At 44.2% G+C, this 17,043-nt stretch overlaps 1 protein-coding gene across 7 annotated transcripts in view; it reads left to right on the top strand.

Annotated features, from left to right (window-relative positions):
• Window positions 1-17,043, top strand: part of Dennd2b (DENN domain containing 2B) — a 190,282-nt gene that overhangs the window by 133,275 nt on the left and 39,964 nt on the right. For all 7 annotated transcript variants that reach the window (XM_031387813.1, XM_031387814.1, XM_031387816.1 and 4 more), the window contains one exon: window positions 8,751-8,855. In XM_031387813.1, the coding sequence (XP_031243673.1) occupies window positions 8,776-8,855 (80 nt within the window). In that variant the 5' untranslated portion in view covers window positions 8,751-8,775. The remainder of the gene's footprint in view (window positions 1-8,750; window positions 8,856-17,043) is intronic.

Raw genomic sequence — 17,043 nt, 5'->3', positions numbered from 1 at the left:
TGAATCGATAGTATCCAGCAGTTCCTTTCAAAACATTTGCTAAGAACTGTTCTAGAGCCGGGTGGTGGTGGCGCACACCTTTAATCCCAGCACTTGGGAGGCAGAGGCAGGTGGATTTCTGAGTTCAAGACCAGCCTGGTCTACAGAGTGAGTTCCAGGACAGCCAGGGCTACACAGAGAAACCCTGTGGGGGGGGGGGTTGGGGGGGCAGGGAAGAACTGTTCTAGACATTGGAGGAAGGAGTGGTAAACAAAGACAAAAAATAAACAAAAGCCTGGGGTCAGGGGGTTTCATATCCATAAAAATGAGTGTGTAGTCTGATGATAATTGCTGTCAAGGAAAATAGATAAGACAGTGCAGAGTGCTGAAGTGTAGTGGGTTAGGGAAAGGCTTTAATTCTGTGCAGTATCATCAGGGAAGTTTCATTGAGAAGATGGCGTCTAACCAAAGACTTGAAGGAATGGGGAGAACAGGCTTGTTGGAGAATGTGATATAGTTAACAAAGCTGTGAAGGTCTTACCAGAGGAATGTGCTGGACATGCTTGAGGACATAATAAGGACACAATGTGACTGAAGGGAGAAAATAGGAGGGAAAGGGTAACTGAAGTGAGGCCACGGGCATAATAGGGATTCCGATGCTTTTCCAAGGCAGAGGAGGCCTCTTATCATCATCGTCAGCTTAAGCCCAGCTAGTTGTGAGAGCATGGGAAGGGTGAGCATGAGGTCAGGACTTGGGAGCAGGAAAGGCTTCAGAAAGAAACTGACATCTGGCCTGGCTGTTTAAGAAAGAATGTGGGCAGAGGACATGCCAGAAAGAAAGACTTGGCTGATGTGAAGCTTGGAGGCATAAGCATTCCTGGCATAGACAGGGAATGGCATTTTCTGTAGTCTGATGTGGCTGCCCTAGGAAAGACACTGATTTAGTTAGGACTGTGGCCTCTGCATCACTGCCTTGACTCCCCAAGTGAGGGAGGCAGTGGTTAGTCCCTCAGAGTGCAGCTTGCAGTACAAGCCTCTACTCTGTTTTCCAAAGTGGTGACAAGCCACTAGATAGTTTGGGCTCAGTTGTCTTGCCAGTGCTGGGCAAAGCTGCTGGGCAAGAGGCTGAGTGTCCAGACTGCCAGCAGCAGCTGTGTAAAGGGGGTTTGAAACTATCTTGGCACCAGATTTCTTTTGGTCTAGAACTGCCTCATGATTGCTCAGCCCAATTAAGGCTTTTGGGAAGTATTTAACTTCGGCTTAAAAATCTATAGAATCTGTGCTCCAGTGAAAAAGAACAGTCTTACAGGGAGGGGGATTGAAAATCTAAATGTAAAGAGCTTCCTTTGAGCAGGAGTCCTGGGCAGCGGTGCAGGAGTGGGAGGGGTGGACTGGGAAGACTTCTTTTCTCTTTCTCATTCAACCACAAGAACAACAAAATATCTTTTCCTGTAGCTGTTTTTTGTAGCCCCTTTGCATCCTGTAAAAACTCTGGCAATCCTTTAATCTCTTAGCCAACAAACCCTGGGTCTTTTCTATCTTGACAGGCTCTCTGCACTTTGGAAGAGATGCACAGGTGTGTGAATAGTGAAGGAGGAAAGGCTCTTTTGGTTTGGAAGGGGTTGTTTCAGTTTTGAGAAATCCTTCCTGGTGCCTTACAAAAGTGTTTTGTGCCTTACCAATCATCCTAGATACCAACTTACTCCCTTTTCCATTGTTCATTTCTAGGCCTAGCACAGCCAAAGACCCATCCCAATGTTGACCTTCCCTGTGTGTAGGTTGGTAGAAGGAGGCATGGCTGAAGATTGAGGCTCCAAGGAAACAGGATAAAGCCAGAGGGGTTTTTCAAGTCCCAAGGGTTCTCTTTTTCTTTCTCAGAACCTGGCAGAGGACTGGGAAAGAAGACAGAAAGGGATATGCTAAGCGTCTTTCTAGGAGCAGGAAAACTCCACAGGGAAGTTAACAAGGATCTTCCTTGCTTCCTGAGTGGCTGATTATATGGGGACCCAGAAGACTCTTGAAGTGCTGAGGATGAAGGTGAAGTCCCATAGAGCAAAGGCTCACTCTGATCCAGCTGCTTAGAAGCCTCCTCCAAAATGAGTTCAATGTTTGGTTGGTTTGGTCTGTTTTTTTGAGACAGGGCTTCTCTGTGTAGCTCTGGCTGTCCTAGAACTCTCTCTGAAGACCAGGCAGGCCTCAAACTCAGAGATCAGCCTGCCTCTGCCTCAGTTAAATTGCTGGGGATTAAAGGCAGGCTCAGCAGGAATTCCACTGTTAGTTGCCAGGTAGTGGTGGCACAAGCCTTTAATCCCAGCACTTGGGAGGCAGAGGCAGGCAGATTTCTGAGTTCGAGGCCAGCCTGGTCTACAGACTGAGTTCCAGGACCGCCATGGCTATCAGAGAAACCCTGTCTCGAAAAACCAAAAAATAAATAAATAAATAAAAAATTGATGGGTGTCTTAGGAAAAATGTAAAAGGCTTAGGCTCTCCTTGGGATGCCACTGGACTGTTCCTCTATCTCTTTGGATAAGGCCTGTGATTAGTTGGTAAGTGGGTAGAATAGTTGTTTTGTGGGCATGATGAGTGGACAGGTGGACTCTGGGGTCAGATCCTAGTTGTGTTGTCTGGTGACTGATCTGTGTTGTGTCTTGCCTATAACCAAGTTCTCATACCACATGTGAAAGCTCAGGTCCCTTTGCCATCTTTTCTGTCCCTTTGGGCTGCTTCTTAAGCTATAACCTTCACACAAACTGATAGTGTGACATTAAAGAATTAGAGGTATCAGTAAAACTTCTCTCATTGTTTAGAAGCTTTCTTTGTTACATGCCTTTTAAATTTTTATTTGTGTGTATATACATAAATGTATTTAAAATAGAGCCAGAGGTCAGAATTGTGTTTTTTTCAACCACTCTCCATCGTGTTTTTCTGAGTCAGGATCCCACACTGAACCTGGGGGTTGTTGGCTAGACTGGTTGACCAGCAAGCCCCAGGGATCCTCCTCAGCACTGGGTTCCAGCTGTGTGCCACTGTGCCCAGCTTTTACATATGCACTGGGGCTTCAAGATCAGGTCCTCATGCCTGTGCAGCAAGCATTTTACCCACTGAACTATCTCTTCTCTTTGTTAGGTATCTTGACTTCTTACTAGTAGGAAGAAAAGGGTACCGGGCAATTCCTGTTTCCTGTTAGTGGCAGCTCTAACACCAGCAGGTGGGAAAGCTCGCCCTCACATGCTCACCTCTTTTCCTCACCATTCTCAGCGTTCTGCAAGTCATGCTGCATGTACAACTATGTCTGCAGAAAGATACCAAATGGGGAACACAGGTTTTCTTGTTTGTTCTTAGAGGCTGAGCATCCCTGAGAAAGACCTCCCTTCAGAGATCATCATCATCATTATCATCATTAGTGTGCATGTACAGGTGTGTGTGTGTGTGTGTGTGTGTGTGTGTGTGTGTTCCTGTATGATGGCTTGTGTGTGGAAGTCAGATGATAACTTTCAGGAACTGGCTTTCCCCTTCCATCTTTTGTGGGTTCCAGGAATTGAATGCAGGTCATCAGGCCTGAATAGCAAGTAGAGTTACTAAGTTATCTCACTGGCTCCCTCTTGAACTTTTGAGATTCCTCTTGGTTTATGGATCAGGTTAAATTGTATTACCTGTTGAAGGCCAAGCTGGGCAAAAGTAGGAGCCTTCCAGAAGGTCTGAGAATTTCAAACAGCCAAGAGGCTCTGCTGTGTACCTCCCTGTTTGCCTCCTCCCTGTACCACATGTCCCGCCATCTAGAAAGTTTTCTATGACTTGTGCTATGGCTCACCTTCTTAGTGCTTCCTGCTAAGATGCAGGGCCAGAGCTGTACACTCACCTCCTGGCTAGAAAGGCTGCCCAGGTAAAAGCAGAAGGCTAGGGGTGTATCCATGCTGATGTGGAGAACAGTTTGAATGAACTACCTTCACTCAGCTCTGGCCAGCTACACAGAATGCCAATTGTTTCGACAGATTTTCTAATTTTCAAGAGTAGCTAGAACCTTAACTTTTGTTGACACTTAGCATCAAATTATTTCTTGACAATTTGAATTATATAAAAATAAAGGGAAGTCTGGATGAGACTGGGTGCTCTTGTGGGCCATGAGTCTGTCTGTGTCTTCCATTACAAGCTCCTTTCCCCAGGAGTTTGGAATGGAGACAAAGCAAGGAAAGAAATGGCTAGCTGCTTAGGGTGGATGGCAGGAAGCATTGTTTAGAAGTAAAAGACGCACAGTTGTTGCCTGAGGAGACTGTTGGATGGGGTGTGTCTGGCGCTTGCAAGAAACCCAGTTACATCACGTCCCTTTGTTGAGGGTCAGAGGTTCTATTCAGGGTGGAAAATGTAACTTTAATTTTTTCAAATCCTATTTTAAATGATGGTTCTTATACACGTTAACCTTCCTTATAACCCACCATCCACCAGAGGTAGTGGAAAAGAAAGGATGGGGGTGAAGGGAAGTGGACCTGTTTAGAAAGGTTCTTTGGAGCAACTCCCATCTGTGTTGTCTGGAAATTAGGAGTTTAGTTCACAGCAGGCGGCAGCAGCTCAGTTCACCTGTAAACACCTCACGGATACACCAGCAGTCCAGTTAGATAAGTCAGGTTAGCAACAGTGGTGACATGACCTGGCAGAGACAGCAGGCCTCAACTTCAGCTCAAGTCAGCAAGAGCGGCCCAATGGGAACACTAGAAGTTCTCCGCTGTGCCTCTCTCAGAGATGTGAAGATGAGGAAGACAGAGGACCAGCAAGCTAGGCTCTGTATCTTTCACTCTCTGGAGTCCTATTCATACCCTCCAAATATTATGTGTCCTCCACTTGCCTTGCCTCAGCACATGCATCCAATCAGCCCGGGTCCTTGGAAGTAGCAACAAACTGCAGTATACCACCAGAAGTTGGTGCGGTTCTCTCTGTGGAGTCCAAGTACAACTCAACTACACAGTGTAAGGCAGACCAATACATGCATGTTCTTAGCAAAGAGTCTTTCCTCACATGTCCTTTCATGTCCTTGCTTTAGCAGAACCTCCTCTCTCCTGTGTCTGCTTCATGGAAACGTTCCTTCACGAGTCTGCCTTAGCCTTTCACACGTGTATCCACTTTAACAAAATGGTCCTTCACATGTTTGCCCCAGCAAAGCACCATCCAACCAGCTTTCCAAAGAACTCTTAAGTTTCCACTTCAGAAAAAGCTATGGGTTCTAGAGGAGGAAATCTTTGTCCATCTTACATTTGATCACAGCTGAGCAAATGCTCAGGAAGAGTGAGTAGTGACCGCAGATCTTTCTAAGACCTCACCATGTTTTATGACATAAGTTTTCACATTTAAGATATGTTAAGACTAGCCTAAAATGCTTATTATGAATACAGATCCCATCCCTGCAGATTCCCATTTAGGTGGAGGTGGAACTGAGGACCCTGCTGATTTATTTAATAAGCCCCTCATCAATCTTAAAGAAAGTAAACAGTAAAAACAGAGATTTATTTGGGACTCACTTATTTTGGCAGTATAAAGCTTTATTAATCCTACCTCATAGAGTGGTAAGAAATGACTTAAAGATCACTAGAGGCAAAATGGAGCCCTGGCTTAGAGCTGGGCCCCAGGATAGGTCACATAGGCCCCAATTCCTGACTTCCACTTTCTAGCTGTATGACTTGGGTGGTTTGTTTCCTGTCCTGTATCTTGGTATCCTTTATAAAGTGTAAATAATTATAAAAATAGTAGTACCTACTTCACAGGGATGTCTAAAGGATTAAATGGTTTCATATATGTGAAGCACTTATAGCTTTAGCTGTTATAATTGCAGAAGAAATCTGGCAGCATGTATCCTAGTAAACACATCTTAGGTTTTGTTTTTTTTTGTTTGTTTGTTTTTTTAAGGTTTGTTTCCTGTACATAACAAAGAAATTAAGGCTTATGAGGTATAGTTAGGGTTCCTGTTGCTGTGATAAAACATCATGACGAAAAGCAACTTGGGGAGGAAAGGGCTTATTTTGCTTATACTTGAAAATCACAATTTAATCAGTCATCAGGGGAGGAACTCAAACAGGGAAAGAACCTGGAGATAGGAGCTGATGCAGAGGCCATGGATGGGTGTTGCTAACTGGCTTGCTCCTGCGTCTTGGTTTCTTTGTCAGTCTGCTTTCTTACAGTGCTCACAACCACTAGCCTAGAGATGGTACTGCCCATGGTGGGCTATACCCTCCCATATCTGGAGGCTAAGCTGGTAGGAACATTTTCTTAATTGAAGTTCCCTCTTCCAAAATGACTCTAGCTTGAGTCAAGTTGGCAATAAAATTTGCCAGCATGGAGATAGGCCTTTCTCATGTCCATTTTTATATCATAGATATTTGCACAGTGCCTGGCATATGCCTGGCAGAACTGAATGGCAAGCCCAGAGAATGTGCAAAGTGACTCAGGCTCAGAAACTGGGGGAAGCATGATCTGGAAGAAAAGCCTTTTGTTAAACATCTCTGTGTCTGGGAAAGGGACGTACTGTAATCATTGCTGGTTTGTTATGAAAACCAGCCTCAAACTCAATTGTGCATGCTCACACAACCAATGGCTGATGGGCAGGGTTGGGTGCAGTTTCCTGACTGTGCCAGGTGTATTCCCACTGTTTCTCATGTGCCTAGGACATTTCTGCAGTGCTTTACTGTGTTGTTTCTCTGACTTAAAACTCTTCACATAGTTGTCTGAAGTTTATTGGAGCTAGGTTTTTGAGAAATTGGTGATTGGTGGTGGCTGCTAATTGAAGAATTTCCTTTTCCAAATATGTTGTTTCTGCCTGGGCTTTGCCATTTATGGATGAACCTTGCGACACCAAACCAGCTTCTCATCTGTTTGCTTCTGTTGGGCATTTTCACTAAGTACATTTTTCTCCTTAACCCAAGTAGCTGAGGTATCCAGCTAACAGTGTGGAGGAGGGCCAGCAGATGGCTCGGTGGGTTAAGATGCTTGTGGCCAAGCACTATTGACCACATAGCAGAAGGAGAGAATGGTCTCTACAAGTTGTCTTCCACCCTCTACACGTATTCATGGCACATATGTCTCACCCCAGCACACACATGGACACACACACACACACATAGAGACAGACAGACAGACACACACACACACACACACAAGAAAATATCTTTCAAAAGAAAAAGGATGGAAGAGAGCTTGGACCTGCTTCTTTCTTTGTTACAGGATTTGTTTTCTTTTTTCTTTCAGCCAAATTTCAGGGTTAGCTTCATTTTTTCTCCTCACTAGTTGTCTCTCTGTTCATGTTACAATGACAGAATAACCTTCCAGAGCATTTTTTTTTAAATATAATTGAGTTTCTAGTCTTTCCCATACATCTGCCCTTCCATGAAGGCCTACCCTGGAAGACATAGTGCATGTTGAGAATCACGCCAATGCGTGGTGAGAGTTACTGTGGTCCTAGCAGCCATGGGCACTCAAAGGAGACATGTGGCAAGTTGATTCCTTCACAATGAGCTTCCTGAGGACCCTGACCTGACAGTGCTTCTGAAGCTGCCTCTTCTCTCTTCCTGTTTGCACAGAGCCGTATGCGAGCACTTAACAGGGCCCTGGGCCGTCAGTAGAGCCAGTGTGCACAGGCACACCTGTGGCAACTAGCCTGTCGTCGTTGTATCATCATCTCTGGTGCTGCTTTAGACATTTATAAAGTTATTTTCCTTCAACAGTATTTTTCTCAGCTTTCTAAAGGATGAAAGTGAGGTTCAGTTTCATTTTTTTTATTTCAGTTTCCTTTTTATTGCATTGATTAGTTGGTTGTGGGTGTAGGTATATGCTCACATGTGCTGTGATTTATATATGGTCAGAAAATAATCTTTTGGAGCTAGTTCTCTCTTTTTACCCTACTGGTCCCAGGGTTAGAACTCGTTAAGCTTGGTGGTAAACATCCTTACCTGATGAGCCATCTTGCCAGCAAAAGCCCTGAAGTATTGCTTTGGAGGAGTCTTTCATTGTAGAGTCAATTCTCTCCTTCCACTAAGTATGTCCTGGGGGTCAAACTTAAGGTATTTATCTATATACCTTATGTGTATTTTATTAGGTATCAGGTTACTTTGTATAATATAGGGTATTAGGAAAACATGATTATTATTTCTAACCCCTAATTGTATGATGCCTTTTAGATGTCACATTATCAGAATAGCCTTTCATGAATAAGTCAGGTACTATTCACTCTCCTTTCTTTACCAAGGCTCAATACTACTTACCATCACATGTTAATGTATACTTAGTATTCAGCAGGAAACCAACCTAATGTGATTCTTTTTGTCTTGTTTTGTTTTTTTGAGACAGGGTTTCTCTGTGTAGCCCTGGCTGTCCTGGAACTCACTCTGTAGACCAGGCTGTACCTATTTGATTCTTATCTGTGCTGCCCGCTGGATGTGTGCTCATGAGGACAAACTGTTTCTTTGCTGGATTTGCTTTGAGCAGAGCTGCTCAGCAAATGCTTTCTGAATGAATGAATGGTTTGATGTGGCAGAAATCCTGAGTGCGATGAGAATGATGGGAAACTCAATAATAAATGAGAGCTAGATGGAGATGGAGGTCGATTCCCTCCCTCTTTTAATGGAAATCATTTCCTGTGAGGCAACAAGTTATCCGCCAGCTCACAGACTTCCATGCCAGAGGCCAACGGTGGGAATCCCTCTGCTCATGGTGGACCTCTCTGGAAGACATTTGAGGTGCTTCTGGCTGTCTGTGGGGAAACTTGAATTACAGGCATGTTTTCTTTTCAGGGCTCTGGGTTTGCAGAGAGCCGAAATGACCATGACTGCCAACAAGAACTCCAGCATCACTCATGGAGCCGGAGGCACTAAGGCCCCTCGGGAGACACTGAGCAGGTGAGTAGAGGCATACTTCTGGGAGATGGCATCAGGAGTCAGTCAAATGATCTGGGACCCAGGTAGGATCTCTGCCAGAGTATAAACAATTACCATGACCGTTGATCATCCTGTGTGCTTGTTTGGGCCCAGCTTGTGCTGACGATTAGACGGAAGTCTTGTCTGACACACATAAAAATTCCCTATTGGAGATGGCACTAGAAGCATTAAAACAAGTTCTGCCTTGTCCTGGGAAGCCCTGGCATTCTAGGAGCAGGACAGTAGTAAGTGGCTTAGAGAGAGGATGAGGGCATCTTGGAGCCAGCTGCACTGCTGTGAGGAAACAAACCACATTGGGGTAGAGGTAGGTAGGCAGTGGCGTGTAGTAGCATAAGTTCCAAGCAAAAGTCTAGGTTCTCTAACAACTTAGGCCTGGCCACAAAGAAAACAACTTGGATGAATCTTAGTCAGTATCTGCTATTATCCACTCTTCTGTTCTTTTAATCTTCTTTGCAAAGGTAAGACTATAAGACTATAAAAAAATGGAAGGAGTTGTAGAGACTAAGTATGGAGCAGAGACTAAAGGAAGGACAATCCAGAGACTGCTCCACCTGGGAATCCTTCCCATATTCAATCATCAAATCGTGACACTATTGTGGAGGCCAGCAAGTGCTGGCTGACAGGAGCCTGATATAGCTGTCTCCTGAGAGGCTCTGACAGTGCCCGACTAATACAGAAGTAGAGGCTCACAGCCATCCATTGGACTGAGCACAGGGTCCCCAATGAAGGAGCTAGAGAAAGGACCCAAGGAGCTGAAGGGTTTGCAGCCCCTTAGGACAAACAACAATATGAACTAACTATTACCCTCAGAGCTCCCGGGGACTAAACCACCAACCAAGGAGTACACATGGTGGGACTAATGGCTCCAGCAGTATATGTATAGCAGAGGATGGCCAAGTTGGTCATCAGTGCAGGGAGAGGCCCTGGCCCTGTGAAGGTTCTATACCCCAGTGTAGGGGAATGCCAGGGCCAGTAAGCAGGAGCGGGTAGGTGGTGAGTAGGGGAAGGGGGTAGGGAACAGGGGTTTGTTTTAGTTTTTGTTTTTTTCTTTTCTTTTCCTTTTTTTTCTTTTTTCTTTTTGGAGGGGAACCTGGGAAAGGAGATATTGTAAATAAAACATCTAATTAAAAAAAGAGAGATTTGTGCTAAGGAAAAAAAAGACTATAGAAAAATGAAAGAATTTGGAATCTTTACAGAACTGTGTTCAAATTTAATCTCTGAATACTTTTTTGTTTTTTTGTTTGTTAGTTTTGTTTTTTGTTTTTTTTGAGACAGTGTTTCTCTGTGTAGCCCTGGCTGTAGTGAAGCTTACTCTGTAGACCAGGCTGACCTTGAGCTCACAGAGGTCTGCCTGGCTCTGCCTCCCAAATGCTGGGATTAAAGGCGGCATGTGCCACCTGTGCCTGGCAAGCTCTAAATTACTTAACCATATAGAGAGTTCTCAGAACATTTTCTGGTGCTCTCTAAAATCTCTGCCACCTCCACTGTGAAATCACAATGATAATAGGACCTGACTGCCAAGAGTTGCTGTGAGGATGAAATGAAGGGGTGTGGCAGTTCTTAGCATAGGGGCTATTGTAAAGCTTCCAGAACTGGCATACTGATGTGTAGCTCTCTCCAGCACTTCTCAGGACTGGGCCAAAGCTGCATGCAGTTGTCCTGGAAGTACTTTCAGACTTTTAATAAAGCTACAGATGTTTCACGGCCTCTGCTGTGATGTGACAGATTTGTCTGGTAGGCTCTTAGTAGGTGTGAGAATACTGAGGTCTGGTAGGCTCTTAGTAGGTATGAGAATGCTGAGGTCTGGTAGGCTCTTAGTAGGTGTGAGAATGCTGAGGTCTGGTACACTCTTAGTAGTGCTGAGGTATGCTTGGGGTAGGACTAGCCCTTTCCTAATGTCTGGGCTGAGCCCAGTGGGGTGTGGTACCTCAGGTTTGGACTGAGATGGTGGTAGATGTTTAGTTCACTCGGAGCTGGTATCCAGATGTGGCTAATTGGATAAGACCCAAGATGTACATGTGGGGGTGACTGGTATGAATGAGACAGGTGTTTCCCCACATTGTACAACAAGACTTGGTCCTGGTTCAGTCCAGTGGGCTGTGCCAGTCACAGAGGACCTGGTAGGCTGTGTCGTCTTAAGCATGTAAGAGCTTTGGATTTAGCCAAAAGTTGAGTACTTACAGCAAGACCAGTAAGAAGTCTAGAAGTCTCTGAACTAAACTGTGCACTAGGTGACTGAGACATTCTGCCTCTGGGAACCACTTTGCTAGGCTCAAACCACACTGATGGCAAGTCTTACTCCTCTGTGTGTGTGCACGTTTGTAGTCTTGACATACAGCCCCCAATCCCTCCCCTTACACACAAAACACATTTGTATGTGCAGTCCTCCTGAGTGCTAGGATTACAAGCTTGCACCACTGCACATGAACTTACTTAAAAAAAAAAAGTCACTGACTATAGGAATGAAATAAACACCTATAACTCTATAGTGCTATTCTTACATGTATTTGTGCTGTGTGCATGCCTGGTACACACAAAAGCAGAAAAGGATATTAGATTCCCTGGAACTAGAGTTATTGACAGTTGTGAACTCACAGGTACAAGGAACTAAATCCCAGGCCTCTGCAAGAGCATCCAGTGCTCTAACCACGTGCCATATCCGCAGCCTCCTATGTATATGTGTTTGTGTGTTAGGTGTACACATGATGTGGGTGTCTATGGAGGCCAGGACATTGGATCCCACAGCATTTGAGTTACAGGAGGTTGTGAGCTTCCAGATGTGGGTGCAGGGAACCAAACTGTGGTTTGCTGGAAGAACCACAAGTGCTCTTAACCACTGAGCCAGTTCTCTGCCCGACCTTTTCTTTCTAATTTCTACTATGTTAGGGTTCCAGAGGTGCAGGATGTGTAGTATTTACATTAGGTTGCAAAGCCAAACTAGGATTGCTGACATATTCTCCAGTTTCTATTTGGAATCCACGCCTACGTATTTCTAAATGTTCTCAGGAATTGCTTTTTCCTTTAGTGTCCCAGCATGGTTGCTATCCAAACATGAGAACAGTGTTTGTAAATATCTGAGCTTGAGATGTACCTTTAAAGAAGCATCTCTCCAGCCTCCCTTCTGTGGCTTCACTTCCTTCCTGCCACATTTCTGATCCTCTCCCTCCCTCCCTCCATTTCTGGGAACCTGGCTTTTGCCATGGAATCACAGACCCTGTGGCTAGCTGTGTCCTTCACTCAGAGGCTACTCCTGGGCTGTGTTACTCAGACACTGTGATCTGGTGGTTTCTGTGATTGGCTTCACCTTAGCCACTACCACTGGGTATTTGGACTGGATGAAACAGGAGATGACTGGTTCTCTTAGGAAATCACTATCAGTGAACTCAGGGAATCTCTGGGTGCCAGGTTCTGGGCTGAACATGAGGAAACAAAGAAGGGATGATCCACTCTCCTGATGAGGTGTTTACAATGTGATAATCTTGACATTTGGGTACAGTAGTCTGACTTTTCAGTAAATTGTTGGCAGTGAGTTGGGGCCCTTTTATTGTTGCTAGCTCAAGAGTCCAAGGAAGGGAGCATGTTGCTGTAGGCAGAAGGTTGATTGGAAAGGGCAGGGGTACAGTGCCTGTCAAAGCTGAGTGTTGATACCGTGGGTATTTTGGGAAACATGAATACAGTAGAACCTAGTAGTTCTAAGAACTGTTTGTATGGGGGTGAAGGCTCAGGGTGAGGGGTGGGGGTTATTTTTTTGGAAATAGAAAACTAATGGGGCTGGGCATGTGGGACCTCAATGCTACTGTTCTGATTTGTTTTTCACGGCTTTATCTTTGGCTTGCCCCCCCCCCCCAGCCATTCTGAGGTAAAGACCCTAGATCTCATTACCAAGGTTTTAATTAGGTCTTCTGCAAATTTATTCCCTTTTGCACCTTTGAATCCCAGGCTTGATTTAGCAGGAGCCTATAGGATAAAGAAAACATAAGCTTTGCCCTTTGCTGTGTCCTGGCTTCCTGGAACAGATTACTTTTCTCTATGTGAGTGAGGCCAGTGCCTCATATCATCTGACAGGTTGTTTACACTCTTGTCTCTACAGTTTGGTGCCCAATGCAGCAGGAAGAGCTAGAGGTTCTCAAAGCTCCTCTGAACTGCAGAGGTTATTTTGCGTTGGTGCTGATGTCCGGGGTGGGATCAGAAGCAGCTTGGTAGCTTGCGAATAAGTAACACTTCTAACTAAAAGGGTTCTGGTTAGAAGTCAGTTTGGCCACTTGTTGCTCTCAGATTTCACTTGTGCAGTAGGATCTGAGTTTTTCTATTAGAAATTCTAGCATGTGGGTTGCAGTAGTGTAGAAGTTAAGTCTGGTGTTTGGTAGCCTTGATTCTGGTTGTGGGTTGTAAGAAACCTGGGTATCTGTAATAAATGTTAATTTGAGGACAAGGACTTTGACTTCCATCTGGGTTCTCAGAGCCTAGAGCATTTCCTGGCTTATAAAAGGCATCGCCCATTTGTTGGTCACTCTATTAGGTAGAGTAGCCTCCTTTATGGGGCATAGTCTGCTGGTAAGTTCTTGATGGTCCTTCTCTACTTTGACCACTTTTCCTATCCACTCTGTAGATTTTTAGAAAGTCAGAGCTGAAAAGAGAGGCTTGGAGTTCATTCAAACCCCTGCTTGACTTATACACTGGAAAACTGAGGCAGAGAGAAGAAGTGTCCTCTGCAACACTGGGCTGGAAAGATGGCTCAGTGGTTAAGAGCACTTGTGCCCTTGCAGAGGACCTGAGTTCAGTTTCTAATATAGTGATTCACAGTCATCTATAATTCCAGTTCTAGGTGCCTGATGGCTCTTCTGATCTCCATAGTCACTGGGCATTCATACATATGGAGCACATGCATACAGGCAAAACACTCATACATATTAAAAACAAACAAACAAAAATCAACTGAGGATAATAGGGAAAAAGTGTCACAAAGTCTGTTCTAACCACAAGAGACTACCACAAAGAGGGACCTGTGTCGCAAAGCCTGTCCTAGCCATGGTAGACTGCCACACAGAGGGACCCGTGTCACAAAGCCTGTCCTAGCCATGGTAGACTGCCACACAGAGGGACCCATGTCACAAAGCCTGTCCTAGCCATGGTAGACTACCACACAGAGACCCACAGCCTCGGCCACTCTGCTGCTTGAGATCATCTGTTTATTTATTGATGTATAACAAATGACCACACAAACTTAGTGGCTTGAAACAGTATGTCATTTATTTTGTTCATAAATTGTAAATTGCATAGGCCTCATCCCATAAAGTTTATCCCTATTGCAGCATCAGCTAGGATAGCCTAAAGGTTAAAGGTGATGAAACGGTTAGAGGTTAGAATGATCTGAAATGATAGTTAGCTTTGGCTGTCTGTCAGTGGGACCACAGCTAGGGAATAAGCCCCTGATTGTCCTCTAGACATGAGTGGCCATTGCACTCAGGAGCTCACAGCATCTGTGGTTCCCTACACAAGACCTATGCAAGATTGAGCTGTTAACACTCCATCGTGGACAGGGTGGAGCTCAAGAGTCCCCACTTCCCTAGGAGCTATGGTAGTTGGTGGCTGCTGGGGTAAGGGAATCATTCTTCTTCTGCAGTGTAACCATGCTCCTATAAATAATCCTGTCCCCATGCTTATGCAGGCAGCCCTAATTGGCCTCAGTGGATTTTGTTTTTAATGAAAGTAGGAGGGTTCTTGTCAGGAAGAAGGGGTTCAGAGGGGGTAGAGTGTGCTGAGAAAAGGCAGGGGGCAGGGGAATATGACAGAATGCATACAATTTACATATACTTTTATATGAAAAAGTAGCTCATTCTGACCAGCAAGGTACCTCAAAGAGTAAAGGAATTGCCACCAAGCTCAGACCTGAGTGACCTGAGTTTAATCATTCCTGGGACCCAAATGGTGGAAGGAGAGAAATAACTCCTGCAAATTGTTCTCTGGACCTCTGCATGCAAGCGTATATGAACACACACATATAAAATAAAAAGTATCTCATTCGTACAGATGATGAATTTTCTTAGTGTGCTTTTATTATATTTCAGAGGTCCAAAGTCGTCTTTTCATTTTGTAGTGTCCTCTGCTCTTTTCAGTCCAAACTGACAAACTTACTTTAAAACCTTCCTGCCTTCCTTCCAAGACCAAGTGGGGCACAAATATGGCTTGGATGTGTTTTGTGGAAGTAAAAAGGACAGTTTATTCATAGACCCACAGCAACCTTTTTCTTAGATTGACCTTGCAAATCTCTGTAGATCAAGGCCTGCTTGTAGCACTGGAGGGCTGAGGCTTTCTGGACCCTTAAGGGTTCCTAGTCATTTGAGATGGGATTGGCTGGGGTACAGTAAAGCCAATATGTTACCCCATGCTTACCTCTCTATTGGAACTCTTTTGGAGTGGGTTGTCAATAGAAGTTTTTCTTTTAGGCCAAGAAAAAAATATTCATCTTGTTGACAGGACTCAGGCTATGTTCTTCCTTTTATTTTTCTTCATGTGTTCACAGCACAGGATAGCACACTAAGAATGACATTCCCAGAGTTGAGGTCATCATTGAGTTATGGGAAAATGCTCATACTTGGGGAGTCATCAGCCCATCTCAGTTGAGTAGCCCTAGAATGGTTAATGTCCAACTCCAAGTCAGTTTTGTTTGAAGCACACTAAACACCAATTGAGTAGCTCCCTCCCCCAAAGAAGGCTCACCTTTCTAGTGTTCACAACACATCCTGATGCCTCTGGGGGTATATGGGCACCTAGGACTTTCTTCCAAAAGCTTCCTTCCAAGGTGACCTTTTCCTTTCTTATAGTAGTCCCCATTGCTATCTCCTCAATCCCCACTACTCCCAATTCCACCTGCAACTTCAAAGGAGCCAAGTTTAGAAGTGCACTGGCAGCTTTCTCCAAAAATGTTCTGGGTAAACTCAGTAATATGTAGGCCGTTTTTTGACACAAATGCTTCCTGCCATTAAGAGAATCAAGTGCATATGCCTGTAATCTCAGCACTTGGAAGATAGAGTCAGGAGATCAGGAATTGAAGGTCAACCTCAACTACATAGGGAGTTCACGGCCACCCAGGGATACAGAGACTCTGTCCTCAGGAAAGAGAAAGGAGAAAAAGAAAGAAAGAAGGAAAAAGAAGGAAGGAAAGAGGACCCACACTAGGGCTGGGTTCTATTTGTAGCAAAGGGAATAGTTTACATTTTAAGGCACAACTTCTGTCTGTATGTGTGGAAGCATACACACACATTGCTTTCTCCTTAAATATGTTCTATTTCTATACCTCAGTTCATACACTTTAAAAAAATTGCTTACTTGTCTTAAATATTTATCTCTATGCATGTGTGTTTATATTCTTACATTCTTTTTGATTTCCTGTGTACATTCCCCCACCCCCCTTTGCTTTTATCTGTTTTTCTAACTCCCTGTCTCCTGAAAATGTTTATTTTGGCAAGTTGTATGCCATGGTGTTGGCATCTGTGTCCGTGTCAAGCAATAGAACTGGCTGCCGCTGACAAGCTGTGGCACATAAGGTACCTAGTTCCACAGTGGCTGCCTCCCCCAGGGCAGGCTCTGGGACTGAGAACAGAGTAAGCTGTCAAAGAGCAACATCTTGGGTGTGTATTAGTTGCTTTGTATTTGCTTTTGTCTTATACTTCTCTTGATGTTTGGGAATTATTCATAGTGTTCATTTTTATAATTTGATACCATCTTGGTCATATAATTAGTGCCCAGAGATAGAGAAAGTATTTTATAAAGAACTCAAGATTTAGTGAATATAGGTGACCTGCCAGTAATCAAAACAAGGAAACTGACAGAACCGGATTCAGATATCTAGGCGGTTGGTCTGGTATACAGTTGATGCTGGTGGGAGAGAGCTTTGGGCTGACAGCCTTACTAATACACTAGATGTCTTGTGTATCTTTCTCTGTTGAACAGGGACATTTATAGACAAAAGCTAGGGCAGGCATAAAGGGAACCAAGGTTTTTCACTGCTTATCTTTTCATTCATTCATTCATTCATTCACTCACTCATTCAATATAAAACATTACATTTTGGTGCGGAGATAACAAGATTTAATAGGATAGTGTCATAACTCTTTTTTTTAAAAGATTTATTTATTTATTATATATA

This window comes from Mastomys coucha, unplaced genomic scaffold (genome assembly GCF_008632895.1).
Source record: "Mastomys coucha isolate ucsf_1 unplaced genomic scaffold, UCSF_Mcou_1 pScaffold21, whole genome shotgun sequence".
Taxonomy (NCBI): Eukaryota; Metazoa; Chordata; class Mammalia; order Rodentia; family Muridae; genus Mastomys; species Mastomys coucha.
This window is presented reverse-complemented; position numbering and strand designations above follow the sequence as displayed.